At 35.0% G+C, this 17615-nt stretch overlaps 3 protein-coding genes across 5 annotated transcripts; 1 reads left to right on the top strand and 2 right to left on the bottom strand.

The window, feature by feature from the left end:
• Nucleotides 1-413: 413 nt before the first annotated feature.
• On the top strand, nucleotides 414-8822 carry LOC122313970 (protein COFACTOR ASSEMBLY OF COMPLEX C SUBUNIT B CCB4, chloroplastic). 3 transcript variants are annotated; one of them, XR_006243561.1, is made up of 7 exons: nucleotides 414-792; nucleotides 7018-7117; nucleotides 7238-7311; nucleotides 7799-7983; nucleotides 8109-8179; nucleotides 8281-8360; nucleotides 8665-8727. XR_006243561.1 is itself a non-coding variant. In XM_043129317.1 (7 exons), the coding sequence occupies exons 1-7, from the start codon at nucleotides 494-496 to the stop codon at nucleotides 8746-8748; spliced, it is 897 nt and encodes a 298-aa protein (XP_042985251.1). In that variant the 5' UTR covers nucleotides 414-493; the 3' UTR covers nucleotides 8749-8822. The 3 variants fall into 3 exon arrangements, 2 of the variants coding, with proteins under 2 accessions (XP_042985251.1, XP_042985252.1); XM_043129317.1 differs by having other exon boundaries at nucleotides 8277-8360; nucleotides 8665-8822; XM_043129318.1 differs by lacking the exons at nucleotides 8109-8179; nucleotides 8665-8727 and having other exon boundaries at nucleotides 8180-8322.
• A 5065-nt stretch (nucleotides 8823-13887) lies between these two features.
• LOC122312710 (F-box protein SKIP23-like) lies at nucleotides 13888-14331 on the bottom strand. Its single transcript, XM_043127375.1, has one exon. It carries the CDS (start codon nucleotides 14329-14331, stop codon nucleotides 13888-13890), a length of 444 nt encoding a protein of 147 aa, XP_042983309.1.
• Nucleotides 14332-14445: 114 nt separating this feature from the next.
• On the bottom strand, nucleotides 14446-15069 carry LOC122312709. Its single transcript, XM_043127373.1, has one exon. It carries the CDS (start codon nucleotides 15067-15069, stop codon nucleotides 14446-14448), a length of 624 nt encoding a protein of 207 aa, XP_042983307.1.
• Between the last annotated feature and the right edge of the window lie 2546 nt (nucleotides 15070-17615).

Raw genomic sequence — 17615 nt, 5'->3', positions numbered from 1 at the left:
AGATAACCAGGAAGTGAAGGAATCTGAAGTCTTTGTTTAAGGCTGTGTTTGCATATTGAATTAAGTTGACCTGAATTTTATTATGAATAATAATAAGTAAAATAGGTAGAAAGAATTATATAGAGTTAATTTAAAATAAGTTTAAATATGTTTAGATGGTAAGATGAGTTTAATATTATTTATATAAAATTAAAAAAAAATTTATGAAATCTATATATAAAAATGTGTTGAGTTAAAAAAATACTGTAAATTTTTTATATAAATAAATTTTGAATTGATATGAATTTTACAATTTAAAAATTAGATATTTAAATATTAGATGAATAGTTGTTGAACATATTCAGAAAAAAAAAAAAAAAAAAAAAATTAGCGTAGCTAAAAAGCGATTTTTAACATCATTTTTGTTCAAATTAGCTAGAGACTGACATTTGGCTAGCTCTTGTACCCTGGAAAAGAGGCCAACGCCCACCTTTCTGTCCCATCTTTTACTACGATGGAAGTGGGAAGTCTTTATTTCCATTGCCGACCGATTCCATGGAGCCCCGAACTACGTCGTCTTACTAAGCCCACTTTACCGCGCTTCTTATTCTTCTGTAGGGCTTCTTCTTCCTCTTCAAATTCACGGGCTGATTATAAAGGGCCAAAGCCAAGGAGGGATTGGGTCGCTGATTTGGTCTCTAACAACGACGACGCCGTCCGGAGCTTGCCGATTTATGTTGGAGGGGCGTCGCTGTTGGCTGTTCTCATCAACCGCACCGTTTCGGGCATTGCTCCGGTTGCCGATGCCAGCAGGTAATGCTCTCGATAAACTCTTCGAAATTGTCTGCACTTTTTCGTGAACTGCTTGTGCTTGCTAGCGGTTTGAACGATTTCGTAGGCGTTCGTTGTTGCCTTGTTGGCCCTGCTTTGGCTCTAATATGCTTTACTCAATTGCAGCTCAACGTTATATTTCACGCATTCAGGGAATAAAATTGATATGCAATGTGATTGTGGGCACTGCGTATTTTAATTTGGGTATAATGAGTTCTAGCCAGACTTAGTGAATGCGCTTATCGATGACTGGTTAGAGCCATTTTGAACCCCGAAGCAGTTATTTTCTCCATTGTGTGCGTGTGTGTGTGTAATTGCACGCTTTTCTTTTTCTTGGTGTAGGTTACGGGTGGTAAACAGTGGGTTTGCTTATTTGGTATCCATTAGGACACTGGACATCAAATAAACCAGAATGTAAATCAGATGGAGCATTCGATTGGGTTTCTGCTAACTTCATTTGCTTCATGAATATATATATATATTTTTGTAGAGAAATGTTTAGTTCACAAATAGATCTTACAAAAAAAATTTCACAAACTGATGTGACTCAATGTAATGCATTAGATTGTTAAACTACTTTTAATATAACGTATATCAAGCAAATAACATTTAGCCACATCGATTTGTGAACTTACTATTGTGAAATCTCTTTGTAAACCTCGTGGGGTTCATTTTTGTAACTTCTTCACATGATGGAAAGGTTTGATTTTCATAAAAAGGGCATAGAGAAGCTGGAAAAAAAAACAACCTGGAGGGAGTCTTTGTTCAGTTTTCAGCTAATGGTTTCTTGCTGAATTTGTGTACGTGCATGTATCTTTGTGTTGTGGACACAGAGTCTGGTTGCATGGTCTGTTTAGTGTTTACTCAAAGATGAGAATAGGTATTCCAAATGTTTTGAACCCGAGAGTGGAAAAATGAGAATAAAAATATAATAGAGAATTGAGAGATGTATAAGTCAGGTCGATGCAGTAATCAGACTTATCAGCTTCTAGGTTTTGATCCACTTCTCTTATGGAAAGAGAGAGGTAGGAATATAATGTTTAGGAATATAGGACATAGAGCACTGACACGGGAGGAGTTGAAGTCCAGCTAGAACATATTGCTTTTTTTGTTGGAGCTATATATATTTTATTTTTTGATAAATAAACAATTGTATTAATAAGAATAGGCATAATCCAAGTACACAAGATGGTATACAAGAGGTAAACACCTATTTAGGAAGAAGAAATAGAAACAAGGAATTCATGAAAATCAAGGCCACTAAAATCTACAGCTGTGGCCCATAGAAATAGAGTTTTGACAAAAGTAATCTAAGTTCTTCAAATGAATGCTCCTTGTCTTTGAAACTTTGGTCATTTTGCTCCTTCCAGGCACCATAGGATACATATAGGAACCACTTTTCGCACGGCTGTGATTTGTGGAATACCTCCTAAATTTGTCCAACTGGCCAAAAGCTCAACCATTGTGGCGGGCATGACCCAAACTAGCTCTAACCTATTGAACACTTCATCCCATAATGCTCTAGCAACCTCACAATGTAGTAGAAGATGATCCACAGTCTCATCACTTTTCTTGCACATACAACACCAATCCACTATGATCACCTATGTTTTATTAAGGTATCCGTCATCAAAATTTTTCCTAGTGAAGCTGTCCAAGCTAAATATGCTGCTTTGGGAGGTGACTTATTTTGCCAAATCCTTCTCCATGGAAAATGATTGTTCTACAGTTGTGTGAGAGACTTGTAGAAAGAGCGAACCGAGAATGTACCTTTACTTGTGGGTACCCACCACAACATGTCAGCTCCTTGAGTGCTCAGTTTCATGGAGGATAGAAGGCTAAAAAATCCTCAAAGCTGCCAACTTCCCAATTTTGGGCCGCACTAGTGAAATTCACTTTCCATTTGATTAGGTCACCACATATTTCCATACAATTAGCCACTGAAGGGTGATTAGAGTTTGCTCCAGAATTTTATTTTAGAACCATCTTCCAACATTAGTCTAATGTGACGAGCAAAAAGCTCCCACCCTCACCTAATTTGCTTCCATATTCCCACTCCATATACCCCACGTACCTCCCTAGTGTTCCACAACTCCCCCCCCCCCCCCCCCCCCCCCCCCCCCCCCCCCCCCCCCACACAACCCCAACAAAAAAAAAAAAAAACTCCATATTTGAAATCAGTAACCGACTTCCATAAGGTTTCCGGTTCCATATTAGATCACCACAACCATTTCCCAAATAAGGCCCAATTGAAGATCCTTAGATTTCTAATTCCCAACCCACTAGAAGAGATTGGGGAGCATACCTTATCCTAGTTAACCAGATGAAATTTGAAGTCATCCCCCAAACCACTCCAAAGGAAATCACAATGAAGTTTATCAAAATCTGAAATTGTTCCTGTGGGTGTTGTTCAGAATTTATCAGATTTGGCAAATTTATTGGGGTGTAGGATCTCTTCTTTGCCTTTGAGATTGGGCTTCCTTTGGGGGCTTCTTTTAAAGCTGTGGACATTTGGGATGGGGTGATTGAAAAAATTGAAAGGAGGTTAGCGGGTTGGAAGAGGATTTATTTGTCTAAGGGGGGAAGATTAACTCTTATTAAAAGTTCTTTGTCTAACCTGCCTACGTATTTCCTTTCTCTTTTTCCTCTTCCTGCAAGGGTTGAAAAGAGAATTGGGAGTTTATTTCGGAATTTCTTATGGGGTGGTGTTGGTGAGGAAAAGAAGTTTCACTTGGTTAGTTGGAAGAAAGTTTGTCAACCATTGGATGGTGGTGGTTTGGGGATTAAAGATTTGAAGGTCTTCAATAAAGCTTTACTAGGCAAATGGCTTTGGAGATATCCTTTGGAAAGTGAAGCCCTATGGAAAAATGTGATAGATGTAAAGTATGGAAGTTTGAGGGGAGGTTGGTGTTCAAAAGCCTCTAGTGGAGCATATGGGGTGAGTTTGTGGAAATTTATTAGAAAAGGATGGGATTTTTTCTCTAATAATTTTAGATTGAAGGTTGGAAATGGTAAAAGAGTCCTCTTTTGGCATGATTTGTGGTGTGGGGATGCTACTCTCAAGCTGGAATTTCCTGCCCTGTTCAGAATTGCAAGGGATCAAAATGCTGCTGTTTTTTATTCCTACTGTGGCAGCAATAATAAGGTTGTTTGGAATGTTATTTTCAAAAGGGATATTAATGATTGGGAAGCGGATGAAGTTCAGGCTTTGTTGGTTAAACTTTACAGTAAAGCTGGTAACTGAAAGGGAGGATAGTATGGCATGGTCTTCTGCTGGAAATGCTAAGTTTTCAGTTTCTTCTTACTATAGAGTTATGTCAAGTCATGGTAGTTGTGTTTTCCCATGGAAAAGTATTTGGAAAGTGAAAGTTCCTCCCAAGGTTGCTTTTTTCTGTTGGGTGGTGTAACATACGAACCTAGAATTTAGGTTAATTCAGTTAGAAATTATTTAGTTATGTTATGATTATATTTATTCTTTTTATTAATTACTTATTTATTAAATTATCTCTATGGTAAGATTTTAAGTAATTAGATTGCTACGACACATTTTCTAGAAAGATTAGTAACGTCTAGTACCTCGTATAGGTCACGAGCTACGATGTGAGATTTTGGAAGCAGCGCTAAGAGGTAAATAGTATGATGATATAAATGTACGCGTAATGTAAATATTATAATTGGGTATGATAATATGATATGGTTTTGATGGTTATCTACGTTGCGCTAAGAGCCAAGTCAAGGTTAGATTGCTTTCACGAACTTCTATGAATTACGATGATTTACATGAAAGTAAGCCTATATATACGTTATGCTTTTATGGATTGTTGATTGATGGATTGAATGTTACTAGAATCACATAGAAGTCATGATATGATCATATAATAATTTAAGATAGGTATTCTATGAATTAAAATAGCCAGATCATGCATGCTTCATTCATGTAGTACTTAGACCATATATGCCATGTATTGTTCATGCAATAACTTAAGTCAAGCATGCTATGTAATAAATAGCCAGATCATGTATGACATGTTCATTAGTTCTCAGATCATGCATGCCATGAAATGTCATAAAATGATTAAATCATGTTAGGCCAAGTCATGTTATACCATACCATGTACAAGAATATATCATGTTATGCCATGCCATGTACAAGAATATGCCATGCTAGAAAAGTCTAAGAAGTCCAAGAAAATTATCATGCATCAAGAAAGATAAACATTTTAAGGTAACACGGACCCAAGCGTGTTTACCACAGTTATGCTAAGACTGTACCACGGACTCAAGCGTGGTTACCACAAGTTAAGTGAAACACGGACTCAAGTGTGTTTCACTCCATGTCATGCAAGTTAAGTGAACATGGACCCAAGCATGTTTCACTTCATGTCAAGCAAGATAAGTGAAACATGGACCCAAGCGTGTTTCACTCCATGTCAAGCAAGATAAGCGAAACACGGACTCAAGCGTGTTTCACTCCATGTCAAGCAAGATAAGCGAAACACGGACTCAAGCGTGTTTCACTCCACGTCAAGCAAGATAAGTGAAACACGGACCCAAGCATATTTCACTTCATGTTATGCAAGTTAAGTGAAACACGGACTTAAGCGTGTTTCACTACATGACAAGTTATGTGGTGCCATGGACTCAAGCGTGGTTCAAATGAAATAAGTACAATTCAAGATAAACAAGTTACTCATGCATTCACGCTTCATGTTTGCCATGATTATGAATGTTTCCGCTCATGTTAATCCATGAATGTTATATGAAAGTTATGATAAGGCTTTAAAAACCAAATTTATGCTAAGCTAGATAGTATTTTATGGTATGATGTATTATTTACTGAGTATTCGACTCATTTTTGTTGTTTGTCTTTTTGTTTACTTCTATGTTGATTGCCATGGATGGTGATTATGATGATGCAGAGTTGGATGGCCAGGAGTAGATTTAGTATAAGGATTTAGAGATGAATAAGTGTTATTTACACAAGGATTAAGTTTTTTTTTCAATAAATGAGGTATTTCAGAGTAATGAGTCTCTTTACTGGACATTTTATCATGTTTGTCAGTAACTTCTCTATCCTACGGGAACGGGGTGTTACAATTGGTATCAGAGCCCAGGTCGAGAGATTCTGTAGACTCCTTTTGTTTTTATAAAAAAAAAAAATAAAAAAAAATTTAGGATTAAGTGTCATTTACACAAGGATTAAGTTTTTTTTTTTTTTCAATAAATGAGGTATTTCAGAGTAATGAGTCTCTTTACCGGACATTTTATCATGTTTGTTAGTAACGTCTCTATCCTACAGGAACGAGGTGTTACAGGTGGCTTCTTTGGGAAAAGTTTTAACAACTGATAATCTTAGAAGGAGGGGACTGTTTATTTCTGATTGGTGTGTTATGTGCAAAAAGGATGAAGAATCTGTAAATCATCTTTTCCTTCACTGTGAAGTGTCTAGATTCTTGTGGGATGAGGTTCTGAGTTGGACAAGTTTGCATTGGGTGATGCCCAAAGATGTGGTGGATTTAATGGTAGGATGGAAGGGTTTGAACGGCTGTAAGAAGGCAGGGTCTGTTTGGAAGATGACTCCTCCTTGTCTCATGTGGTGCTTGTGGATAGAAAGAAATAGGAGATGTTTTGAAGATAAAGAATGTACTTTGGAAGATCTTAGGGTTTTTTTCATGGGTACTTTGGGTTTTTGGGCGAAAGTTTATGTAATGGTGGATAATTTCCTGAACCTGTTTTAGTTTTCTGGGTTTTTTTCTTTTTGTTTTCTGGAAGTTGTAGGTTTATCTTTTGTATACTTCCTGTGTACTTGGGCTTATACCTATTTCTTCAATAAAATTATTACTTATCAAAAAAGTTTCTCGTTACGGGTCGCCCCACTTGCTGGATTTGGGAATACAAATAAGAATTACTTTGGTAAATTAGATAGAGTGCTTTTGATAAAGGTGATCCTACCAACTTTTGACAATTACAATCTCTTCCAACTTGCCAATCTACTGTTGGAGCTATATAAGTTCAAGTTTTTGTGCTTATTTTAGATTTATAGTCGTATGTGGCATGTATTATACTTTTATGGAACTCCCTTAAAGTTAGTCTGCTCTTAGTTCATCATTGCTTTTTACTTGTTTTTTCAATAACTTTTAGATTAAAATCTATTATTTCTTTCAATAGACCATGCTCTTATTCATGTGAGATTTATCCATGCTGCAGTTCACAGTCAAGAGCTGATCTTTTGGCACTTGGATTGGCTGTCACTAATATTCTAACTGGTCTAGTATGGCTGTCGATCCGACCAAAGCCTATATCTGTGGTGAGGGCTTCCCATCTGATTTTCAACCCTAATTCTTCTCTCATTTTTGTTGAACGGTTCAAGCTAGTTTTCAATCGCGTCCAATCTGGAGCTTGTTGATTGGTTTTGTTTTGATTTCAGGTAAATCCTGAAGGGGTTGAATGTCAGAGAATATATTCTCATCTCCCCGATTCTGTATCTTCTGAATTATTGTGGTAATACATGTTATATCAACCTTTCTGTGACCTTCATGATGATCTTTATTCTCAACTGATGTATACTTTCTTGCAAAATTCATGTCTTTAGTGTTATGAAACATTGAGTAACTCGCCTTTTACATCAAATTTTCAAGTGAGAGAAGCATAACAAAAAGATGATTTAATATCTACAGTGCTGATTTTTAAAATTTTTTTTTATGAGTATAATTTTCATAACATGTTGTGGTTTAGTTTAATATATATGTTAACGTGTAAAGTGGATGTCTCAATTTGATATTATAGTGTTGTTCCACTTAATTCCCATGTCTTTGAAATAATGGTAGGGTTGCTGATGGAATAGAGAATTCATCTTAATATATTTGTGAAATAAAGAACAATAATGCCTTGTTGGTCGTCAAACGAGAGGAAAAAAAAACCTTTGTTTTAATTAGCAGATATAGAAACTATCCAGTCTGCCTAATCCTTGCTTTTTATTGCTTCTCAGGGTGTGGGAATCTCTGTCAGATGTGACATGCTGCAGGACTCTAATTGTTGTTTATGATGGCCACTGTATCCTTCAAATTGGTTTTGCAGCTAAATCTTCCATTGGTGATGGTGAGCCTGTGGCAGTGGATGCCATTAAACTAACGCAGGGATCCCTCTATCAGAATGTTATAAAATCTGGAGCTCGTAAGTTATTTGAATAACTTCATATAAATCATCGGATGCTTCAAGTACTTGGCCGACTCATAAACTCTGCTAGATGTCCACCAAAACAAATTTTCTCTATTCTATCTATTTACCTAATTTTGCAGAGACCTACTTGGCCAACCTATCTCTTTATCCTGGAAAGTCTGAGCTGCCATTTCTGCCTTCAAATACACAGGTATCATGCTTGGACTCAAGTTGACTTTGCTAGGCGGGCACAGTGTTTTAAAATTATTCATTTGAAAGGAGAACTTATATCACCCTCACGTTGCTAGGCAGTAATTCTGCAGCCGCTTGGAGAGAAAGGAGTTGCAATAATTGGTGGTGACACCATTAGGGGTTTTACTACTTCTGATCAGGTGCTTCTCTCTTGGCTTACAAATTTTAACCTCTGTGGTTCTTAGCCATTGATTAAATAGTGAATATATGGGACCGCTTTCTTCCTCCTATTCCTGGTCCCCTTTCTCATGTTAATTCTAATTGTCAAAGGATGCTTGGCATGATAGGTCTAGGGTATTAATATCATTCCATACCTTTAGAATTTGAAATAGTGTATCTTTCTTCTCATTTGATCAAAACTTGTAATCACAATTTAATCAAGTTTGTGAGCAACTTGGATTTTTAGTTTCTGGCCTTTTGGATTAAATATTTAAATGATTACAGGCATGGATTACTTTAATTGGAGAAAAGCTGGATGCTACGATTGCTAAGAATGTTAAAAACCTCACATTGTCGGCACAAGAGTGACTCTGAAAGAAAGACTGATGTTAATCTTACCAAAGATCATGTGTGCATAACTTTTGTTGGGGCCTTTACGCAAGGTAACTTTTCAGACTTCTCATTCTATTCTTACTACTGAAAGTTCTTACTTTAAAATGGCTACAATGTTTCATTTCACAGTGCACCCTGCCCTTTACTTTGAATGGATAGTTATTCCTTTGATTTGCATTTCTGATTGGGCTAAGTAAAAAAAAAAAAAAAGAGTTAACCCCAGTATGTAGTTTTATATGCATATATTTGGAGTCAGGAAGTTAGCAACTTGAATATTTGAATTTGTGGATATGCATTAAGCAGATTATCTAGCATGGAAATTCACTGTCAAAACAAAGATTCAAGCCAATGTCAAATTCTCGAGCCTTTGGTCAGTCTTAGAACTCTTGAACACAGGTTTTTTGATCGGTAAACAAATTTTTATTAATCAAATGAGGCGAGAGCCCAAATAGATAGGACATATACAAGAGCAATGCCTAAGCATGCTAGTTTAGTGATACAAGGAATTCATGGAAGGTCATTAGACAAATACGGACATGTACCTCATCTTCTTCTGACTCACTACCAGAAGATTGTTCTAAGTAACTTGATTCTTTTAATTGATAAATTTCATCATCTTCTAAAGAGCTTTCATCTTCCTCACTTGATTATATAAAAATATTAAAATTTTTTTTTTATTGCTTCAGGTACATCTAATTCTTTAATTTTTTTTAACCTTACAATTTGATGCATAATGTTCAGCTTTTCTACATATATAACAAACAATTTGTTTTTTTTTTATTAAAATTTTTTGTATTTTTTACTGGTTTATTATATACTTGTTTTCCTTTTATATTTTTTGTAAGGTTTTTTATATTTTATTTTCTTATTTGGATAAGTTTTATAGATTCTTTTCCCTTTTTATGTCTTGTAGAAGAAACTAGTAATGGAGAATAGCCAAACTATTCACAAAAAGGTACCTAATTCTTTCTTAGTAAACTTCTTTTCTTTTTCTATTTGCTTTTTTAATCTTAAGTCATTACACATAATCAGACCAGTTCTATTTATAGCAAATATTATATCACCATGTGTGAAATTAATAAAATCAATAGTACCATCTGGTTTTACTAAAGATTCTCGTATGTTTTGAGCAAAGTAATATGAAAGTCCGGTTATGAACTTTTCATTCCAATATGGTTGTTGGCAGTCATCTCTGATCATAACTTTAGTTAGAAAGACATCTTTATACCATCTAAAGTCGGATAATTGAGGACATCTTAAATTGATTAATAAATCATCAGTTCTTTCTTTAAATTGAACATGATTACCTACAAATGCTTTGTTAATATAAATATTAGAGTATTAACAACATCTTCTATAGGTTGACCATCTTATATTTTAATCTCTTGCATATTTTCATCATGTTTGTAAGCGCTTAATATTCTTATTCTTTGTTCTTGTGTAAGATAATGATCCCACTAATCTTTAGTTGGCCAGTGAAACCTGTAACCAAAACATGTGCTACTTGATGATCTATCCTTCTATTGGCTTTATAAACATTAGATACCATAATCATTTCTTGAAAATGATTTAATATTTCACACTTAGATAATCCATCTATATTCCATTCATATAACACATCTGGTGAAAAAGCAGATCTTATTATATGTTCTATTTTCTCGAATTGCATATCCGGAGGGGTAGGTTTTAGATACCAATTACGAGTAATAGAAATATGTCTTTTAGACTCCCTAGCATAATGTTCATAATTATGATTTCCTTTAATCTTATTTATTTGTAAATCTTTAAATTGATTTTAAATATTATTAATTTCAGAGTTAAATTAATCAGGTGAATCTGATTTATTTAATAAATTAATATGAGATTGTCTTGAAGTAGATGCAGTATTATCAATATGAGTTTTAATATGAGTTTTAATAGGGGATATTGGATATTATGTTTTCAATCCTTTCTAGTTGCTTACTCTTGGTTTTTAAATATAAATTAGTATAATTATTTTGTTGAATTATATTATCAGTGTTTTTAATTTCTGGTGAAGTTAACTTCTTTATTAGAGATGCTAATATTTGTGTATTTCTTTGATTATACCTAATAGCTTCAAAAGGGAGGTATTCTCTATAAATAATTTAATTATTTTCTACTTTAACCCATTGATTAGTACTATTTTTATTTGATAACTAATTTGATTTATATATTTCAAACCATGTAAAGCAAGGTATATTAATTTGTATACTTTCTAAATATTCATAATATCTTATTTGGATATAATCTCTTTCTAATTTTGAGAAAGTGGAGAAAAATGCAAATCTTTTCTATTTATTTTCTTCTTTCATATAGTATTGTTTAAGATATTCTTTGTTAATTTTAAATTCTTCTTTACTCAGGTTGAATATTTGGACATCATCTTCGACTACTTGTGAATATATTGGAGAAGAAAGTTCTTTAGTCTGATAGAGATTTGAGGTGGATGCTAAATTAGGATGATTGACTGAATATACTAGTATATCAATAATATTTCCAGGAATAACTCCCTGAATTTGAGTATCTAGATTTTGAGATCTGGTATCTAAATTTTGTGATCTGTTTCTAGAGATTGAAATAAGTTCAGATCTATTATCAAAATTTTATAACCTATTCTTGCTGAGTATAGATCTAGGTGTGTGGTAGCTAGAATGTGCTGGAGAAGAATAATGAGAGAATGATTTCCTAAAAGGTTGAAAGGCAATTTGGACTGTTCTGTCTTTGTTTTGATCTATATAATCTAAATCATCTTTAGAATTATTTTCTACTTTTGGTAATAGAATAATATTTTTTAATTGTCATTCATTAGGAAGAGTAATCTGATTCCAATGAATTTGTTTAGAAATTTGTATGCTAGAATTTGGTGTACTAGATTGTAATAATAATGTATAGCCTTTTGGGCTAGTAATAAGAGCTTATGGCTCTAATGTTGTTTTCATTAATTTATAAGGGATCCTATATACTACAGTTAAAGGATGTGATCCTTTTATCATATAATAACCATTTGTTTTAATATTTAATGTAAAATATTAACATCAAATAATGAAAGTGAATAATTAGGATAACAATTAAAATAAACTGGACCTTGGAATAGGCTAGATTCAGCCATGCTAAGTAATGAATCATGGAAATTATAATGTCTTCCATCTCTTAAACAGAGTAATACTAAAGCATTAAGTCCATTTCTTGTAGGTGGTTTTACAGCCACTTGTACTAATCCAATATGTATAAAGGAATATTTCTTCTTCTTATGATGTTTAATGAATTCTTTTGTTAATAATTGTAATGAATCATAATCATTATTTAGATGAATAGTTTTCTATACTGTTTTAATTGTATAATTAGTTAGAAATGATAATTTTGAGGAAAAAGTTGATTGTTTATATATTTGGTTTTTAGGTACATTAGGAATTATCCAATCTTGTAAATTTCTTTCTATGTCTATTATGCTATAATCTTCTTGATTTATATTTTCAGTTTCTATAAGTGTATTAATAGTAGATGTTTTAGGTTTGAATAAAGAATTCATTGGAACATAATTTTTATGTAAAGATCTCCTATATAAAAGAGAAATAAGTAGATTAAAATCTTGAAGAAACATTGCCGGGACCACCCTTAGAGCCTTCTTGGCATAGATGGGCTGACCAAAGGATTTTCATGGCTCACCAGCACAAGATTCTCAATATACTCTATTTTCTTTTATGTAAGTTACTGTTGTTAAAAATCTGTATCAGTGAATTTTTATTTTTTTATTTTTTTAAAGCAATGATACTTATGTGATTTCTCACACTTATAATTTCTGATCTTAAGAAGTCACAATGATATTCTAATTTTTTAAAAATTAGTATAATATTAATATTATAAAGTAAAAAAGTATAAAAATATTAATTATACTTTACTAGTATATATATAATATGGTATATATAATATATGAACTATATTATACTTTAATTATTAAAATATACCTATACTATTATATGAAATTATAAACATTATAATATACTAGTATATATTATAGTAATAATAATGTAAATATAATATATATTATTATATAATATATTATAATATATTTGAATATGATATTATAAGCCAATTCGTGTGTCCATGTTCGCATGCCAATGATTAACGTTCGGACGTATTGGGTTAACGTCCAAGCGTCAACGATAATACGTTCGAATATTAATTTGGGGACTTTACGTTCGAATGTTTTGTTGTAAATGTTCAAACGTTAATTGTATATAAAATGTAACCCGATTGAAAACTCCTCATTTCTCTCTCATTCACGTTGGTGTCACAACTCTCTGCCATTCACGCCGCCACTGCGGCCGTCATATGCCACCGCAACCATCACAAAAAGGTATTGTGCCCTATCTGTATAGTTTTTATTCAATTTAATCGGTGGGTTTTGATTTTTCGAAACTGGTCGGATTTTCTTCTTGATTTTCCGACCTCCAATGGTTGCAAATGGGTAAAACCCCACCAAAGAAACTTTCATTGTAGTCTATAGATCATTTCTACGGTAGTTTTTTATCCCAAAATGTGAGTTTTCAAGATTTCAGAAATAGCTGAGTTGATTTAGCGATTTCTGCCTCATAACGTTCGAATGCTATCATGTAACGTCCGAATGTTTGTCGTTCAAAATTCATGACGTTCAAAATTCATGAGAAGGATTATTTTAGGATGAGGGAGGTGTACAGATCATACATGAAGTTAGCAAGATATGGGGTTTTAGCACGAGGGAGTCATACAACTCACAAGGTAATTAACATTTTAGGAAGATATATATCAACAATCAAACGAGTTCTAAACATACATGGTAACTCATAATATGAGGCCTTTTTTTTTTTTTTTTTTTTTTTTTTTTAAAGCAAGTATATTATAAAATTAGGAGTGTACATACGGACTGGCCGTCCATATTCAGATCCGATTTTTTGACCGAATATTATTGTACTTTTTTTTAAACATATATAATTAAGCAACGAAATTGAAATCAAAGCTAAAAGACAAAAAACTAAAGTCTGTTTGATCCATTGTGGAAATAAAAAGCTGATAACCTTAAAATATGTAGCCCTGAATATAACTAAAAAAAGTAGATCAATTAAAAGGATTGGGCACAACCCAAATTGGATATGGCCAAACAGATTTTGAGTCACCTACATAGGCTCCAAAGTGCTCAAACTTTTCTTCGTCCAAGCTAAATGCACCTACATCCAAATCCCTTCCGGTTCCCTTGATTTTGAAGTTTAGTTGGGTGTTAGAAAAATATATACAATTTTTCTTATAGCTCGGAAAATCGAGAGCTGAAAAGGATATAGTGGAATTTGATCCCAAGAACAACACATCGTCTCCTAAGCTTTTAACCTCACACCATGTTTCAACAATTGTGTCGAGTTTGAAAATCTTGAAACCAACAGTCTCAATTGTGATTATCTGGTCGCCATATTCGTCGTACTCATCGACGTCGTCATAGTTTAGGTCCCTTCGGACCATCATTAGCCCACTAGAAGACCAATACAAATATAACTTGTCGAACAACATTCTCGTAGGTGTAGGTACAATTTCTTTAAACTTTGGCTTCGGACATGAATTAGAACCTACATTCATAATATTGTCAAGAACTACCAGCCGTCCCTGATGTTGAACTCCATACAACTAGCCTCCATGAAATAAAAGATCTTCCATAAGAAAGACGTCTTCATCAAGAAATGACCACTTGTCGTCTCCCCATCTATAGTAGGCTAGTTTTGCAATTTCACCAAAGATAGCCACTGCCACAAAATCACTGCAAGCAGGACTCGAAGAAAATACAACTTTTTGTAGGAGACCGTTCCTGACATGACTTGCACCCAATGAATAATATTCAGTGAAACTATATCCTGCGAGAATGCCCTCCCAAATTTGATACTCATTGTCTTGATTATGAGCATTATACTCTCTTATATCAGGAAACTTGGACCTTGGAGGAAGCCAAACTCTGGCTCCTGTAAGTGGATTTAGTGCATTTATTGCATCCTTATTGTCATGAATCACAACCCAGCCATGGTCTGATCCCTTAAAAGCTATCTGATCTCCAGCCTCAGGCAAATCTAGTCTGTAGACATTCTTCTCCAGTGGGTTCCAGAATCCACGTCTTGCTTCCAAGATTATTAGATAGCAACAACCACGGACCGACTGAGTGGTTTGATAGTTTTGGAAGGTAAGAACGCCACGAAGAGCAAACACAACAGAGTCTAACTTTGTCAATGTTGAAAGCCACCCAAGTGGCCTGCTGCACATGCATCGTTAGGTGCTTTGTTTTGTTAGGCACCAATTGTTAGGCCACCCACCATGTTTGTTTTACTAGGCACCCACCCTCCAGCAAAGTCAGAAGATGCAGGCCATCGTAGAGGTTTGCTCTCCTATAAATACGAGAGCTTAATTGTGTAGAATTGGGGCAATGGGCAGAAGAAATGCAGTGGGGAGAAAACATAGAGAAAGATGGTACGTGAGAGAGAGATAGAAATTTGTAGAGTTTTTGTAAATCTCGTATAAATTCTGTAAAAGAGACTCTAGTGGACGTAAGCAATTTGCTGAACCACTTAAATATTATCTTGTGTGATTTTTGGATAGGCCGGAGGCACAACAGTCAATATATAGGACAAGACTCTCTTCAATGGAATCCACCAAATCTGTAGGAAGCGAGGACCACATGATATCTGTACCTGCATATTTTTAAAAAATGCAAGTAAAAATAGCAAACTAGAGTGAAAGAGTGAATATGATTCAAATGAAAGAAAAAAACTCAAATGAAATAATAGAAATACACATATATAGCACAATTTTCCTCTGATCAAAACATCAAAAGGCAAAGTTGAGAAATATATATAGCTAGCAGAAAATAATGGCGGCTCCTGGTAAGGATGTGATCACTAATTCTATAAGTGAAATATTAGGGGATCGAATACTAACAAAATTACAATACATGTAACCCGGAAAAATAGGGTCCATGGGAGAAGGACACAGAAACCATGGAGAATCTAATATTGCATCCTGATTTTCTGGTCTGGAAATTTCTTTCGAAAAATAAATACAAAAGAAGAAGAAAAAAACTGGATCATATATATATATAAATATTGCCAGTAAAGGCATGGAAGGGAGGAAATTAGAGAGAAAAAAACACAAAAGGAGTTTGAAAACCAACCTGGAGATGGCAGCTCGATGGGACCAGGCTGCGAAGTAACTTTTTTTTTTTTTGAAAGAAATACCAATCATTTCATTAGAACAAAGGACAGGAAGATACACGATTACATGGAGGTCTAAAGTCCATAACGACCGAGTTCTCTCCTAGCTTAAGAGAATCCTTAGCCAGGTTGTGAGCCATTTGATTACCACATCTCCTAACAAAAGCCATAGACCATTGGCATAGACTAGAAAGCAACAAACTAGTGTCATACATAACCATGCCCACCCTATCCCATCTCTCCACTTGTTGATTAATGCCATTGACTATCTGTAATGCGTCCCCTTCTAAGATGACAGGGCTGAACTCCAAGTCCTTAGCCAAGGAGGCTGCATGAAAAGCTCCCAAAGCTTCAGCCAAGAGAGGGTCAGGGATGCTCGGGATAAGAAGCTGTTTTGTGACTAAAACCATGCCCTCATTGTCTCGTGCCACCAGACCAATGCCAACCTTAGCTTGGGACACATCCACAGCAGCATCCCAATTAATTTTAATGGAACCTGAGGAAGGAGGGGACCACCCAGAAGAAGGAGAACTAGATGCTTGGGGTGTAGCTTTCCTATTGCCTTGGGCCTCCTTATAAGATGCAAGAGAATGAGAGGCCTGCTTCACCACCAGATTGGGATGCATGAAGGATCCCTCAAAAATCAGTTTATTCCTTCTAAGCCATATGTATCTTGTAGTGACTGAAAACAAATCCATCAACGGTTGAGTACACTGCCTGTTGAGGCACTCGAATAGTTCCTTAAAATTGTCTACCCTTAAAGAACTTTTTTGGAAGAAAATATGGCCTTGACTCCAAACATCCATGGCAGAGATGCAGTTCCACAAGGCATGAGTGGTGGTTTCCTCTTCCGAGCAGCAAATAAGACAGATAGGTGAGTCCACAATCTTTTTTCTGAAGAAATTGAGTTTTGTAGGGAGAGCTTCTAAACATGCTCGCCACAAGAAAGATTTGGTAGCATTTGGGATCTGCAAGTTCCACAAACCAGTCCATTCCCTCTGCCTCAGTTGTCCTCTAGAAGATTGTCCCTTTAGTTGTTCAAAGAGTTCCTTCTGAAAGTGATAGGCACTCTTAACAGTGAAAGAGCCATCTTTGGATCCCAACCAGATTAGTTTATCCATAGCACCAGATGAGCTTATGGGAATTCTCTGGATCACTACTGCTAGCTCAGTGCCAAAAACTTCTGTAATCAAGCCTCTATCCCATTGCCTAGTTACTTGGTTTATGAGTCTTGCCACTTTATCATCCTCCAGCAGAATATGTACAGGTGATTGGATTCTATAGCTTGTAGGTTGTAGCAGCCACCTATCCTTCCATATTTTGGTGTTTTGACCATCACCAATGCGCCATATGGAGCCTTTTCCTATCAGTCCCTTTGCAGCACAAAAACTTCTCCATATAAAAGAAGGCCTATAACCTACTTTGGCTTGAAGGAACTCAACACTTGGGAAATACTTCAGTTTTAGGACTTGTGCAGCAAGGGAATTGGGCTGTTGAATAATTCTCCATCCTTGCTTTGCCAAAAGAGCTAAATTAAAACTCTCAAGGTCTCTAAAGCCCAAGCCACCTGCAGCTTTCGATCTACCCATCTGACCCCAAGAT

The sequence above is a fragment of the Carya illinoinensis genome, chromosome 6 (assembly GCF_018687715.1).
Source record: "Carya illinoinensis cultivar Pawnee chromosome 6, C.illinoinensisPawnee_v1, whole genome shotgun sequence".
Lineage (NCBI taxonomy): Eukaryota > Viridiplantae > Streptophyta > Magnoliopsida > Fagales > Juglandaceae > Carya > Carya illinoinensis.
This window is presented reverse-complemented; position numbering and strand designations above follow the sequence as displayed.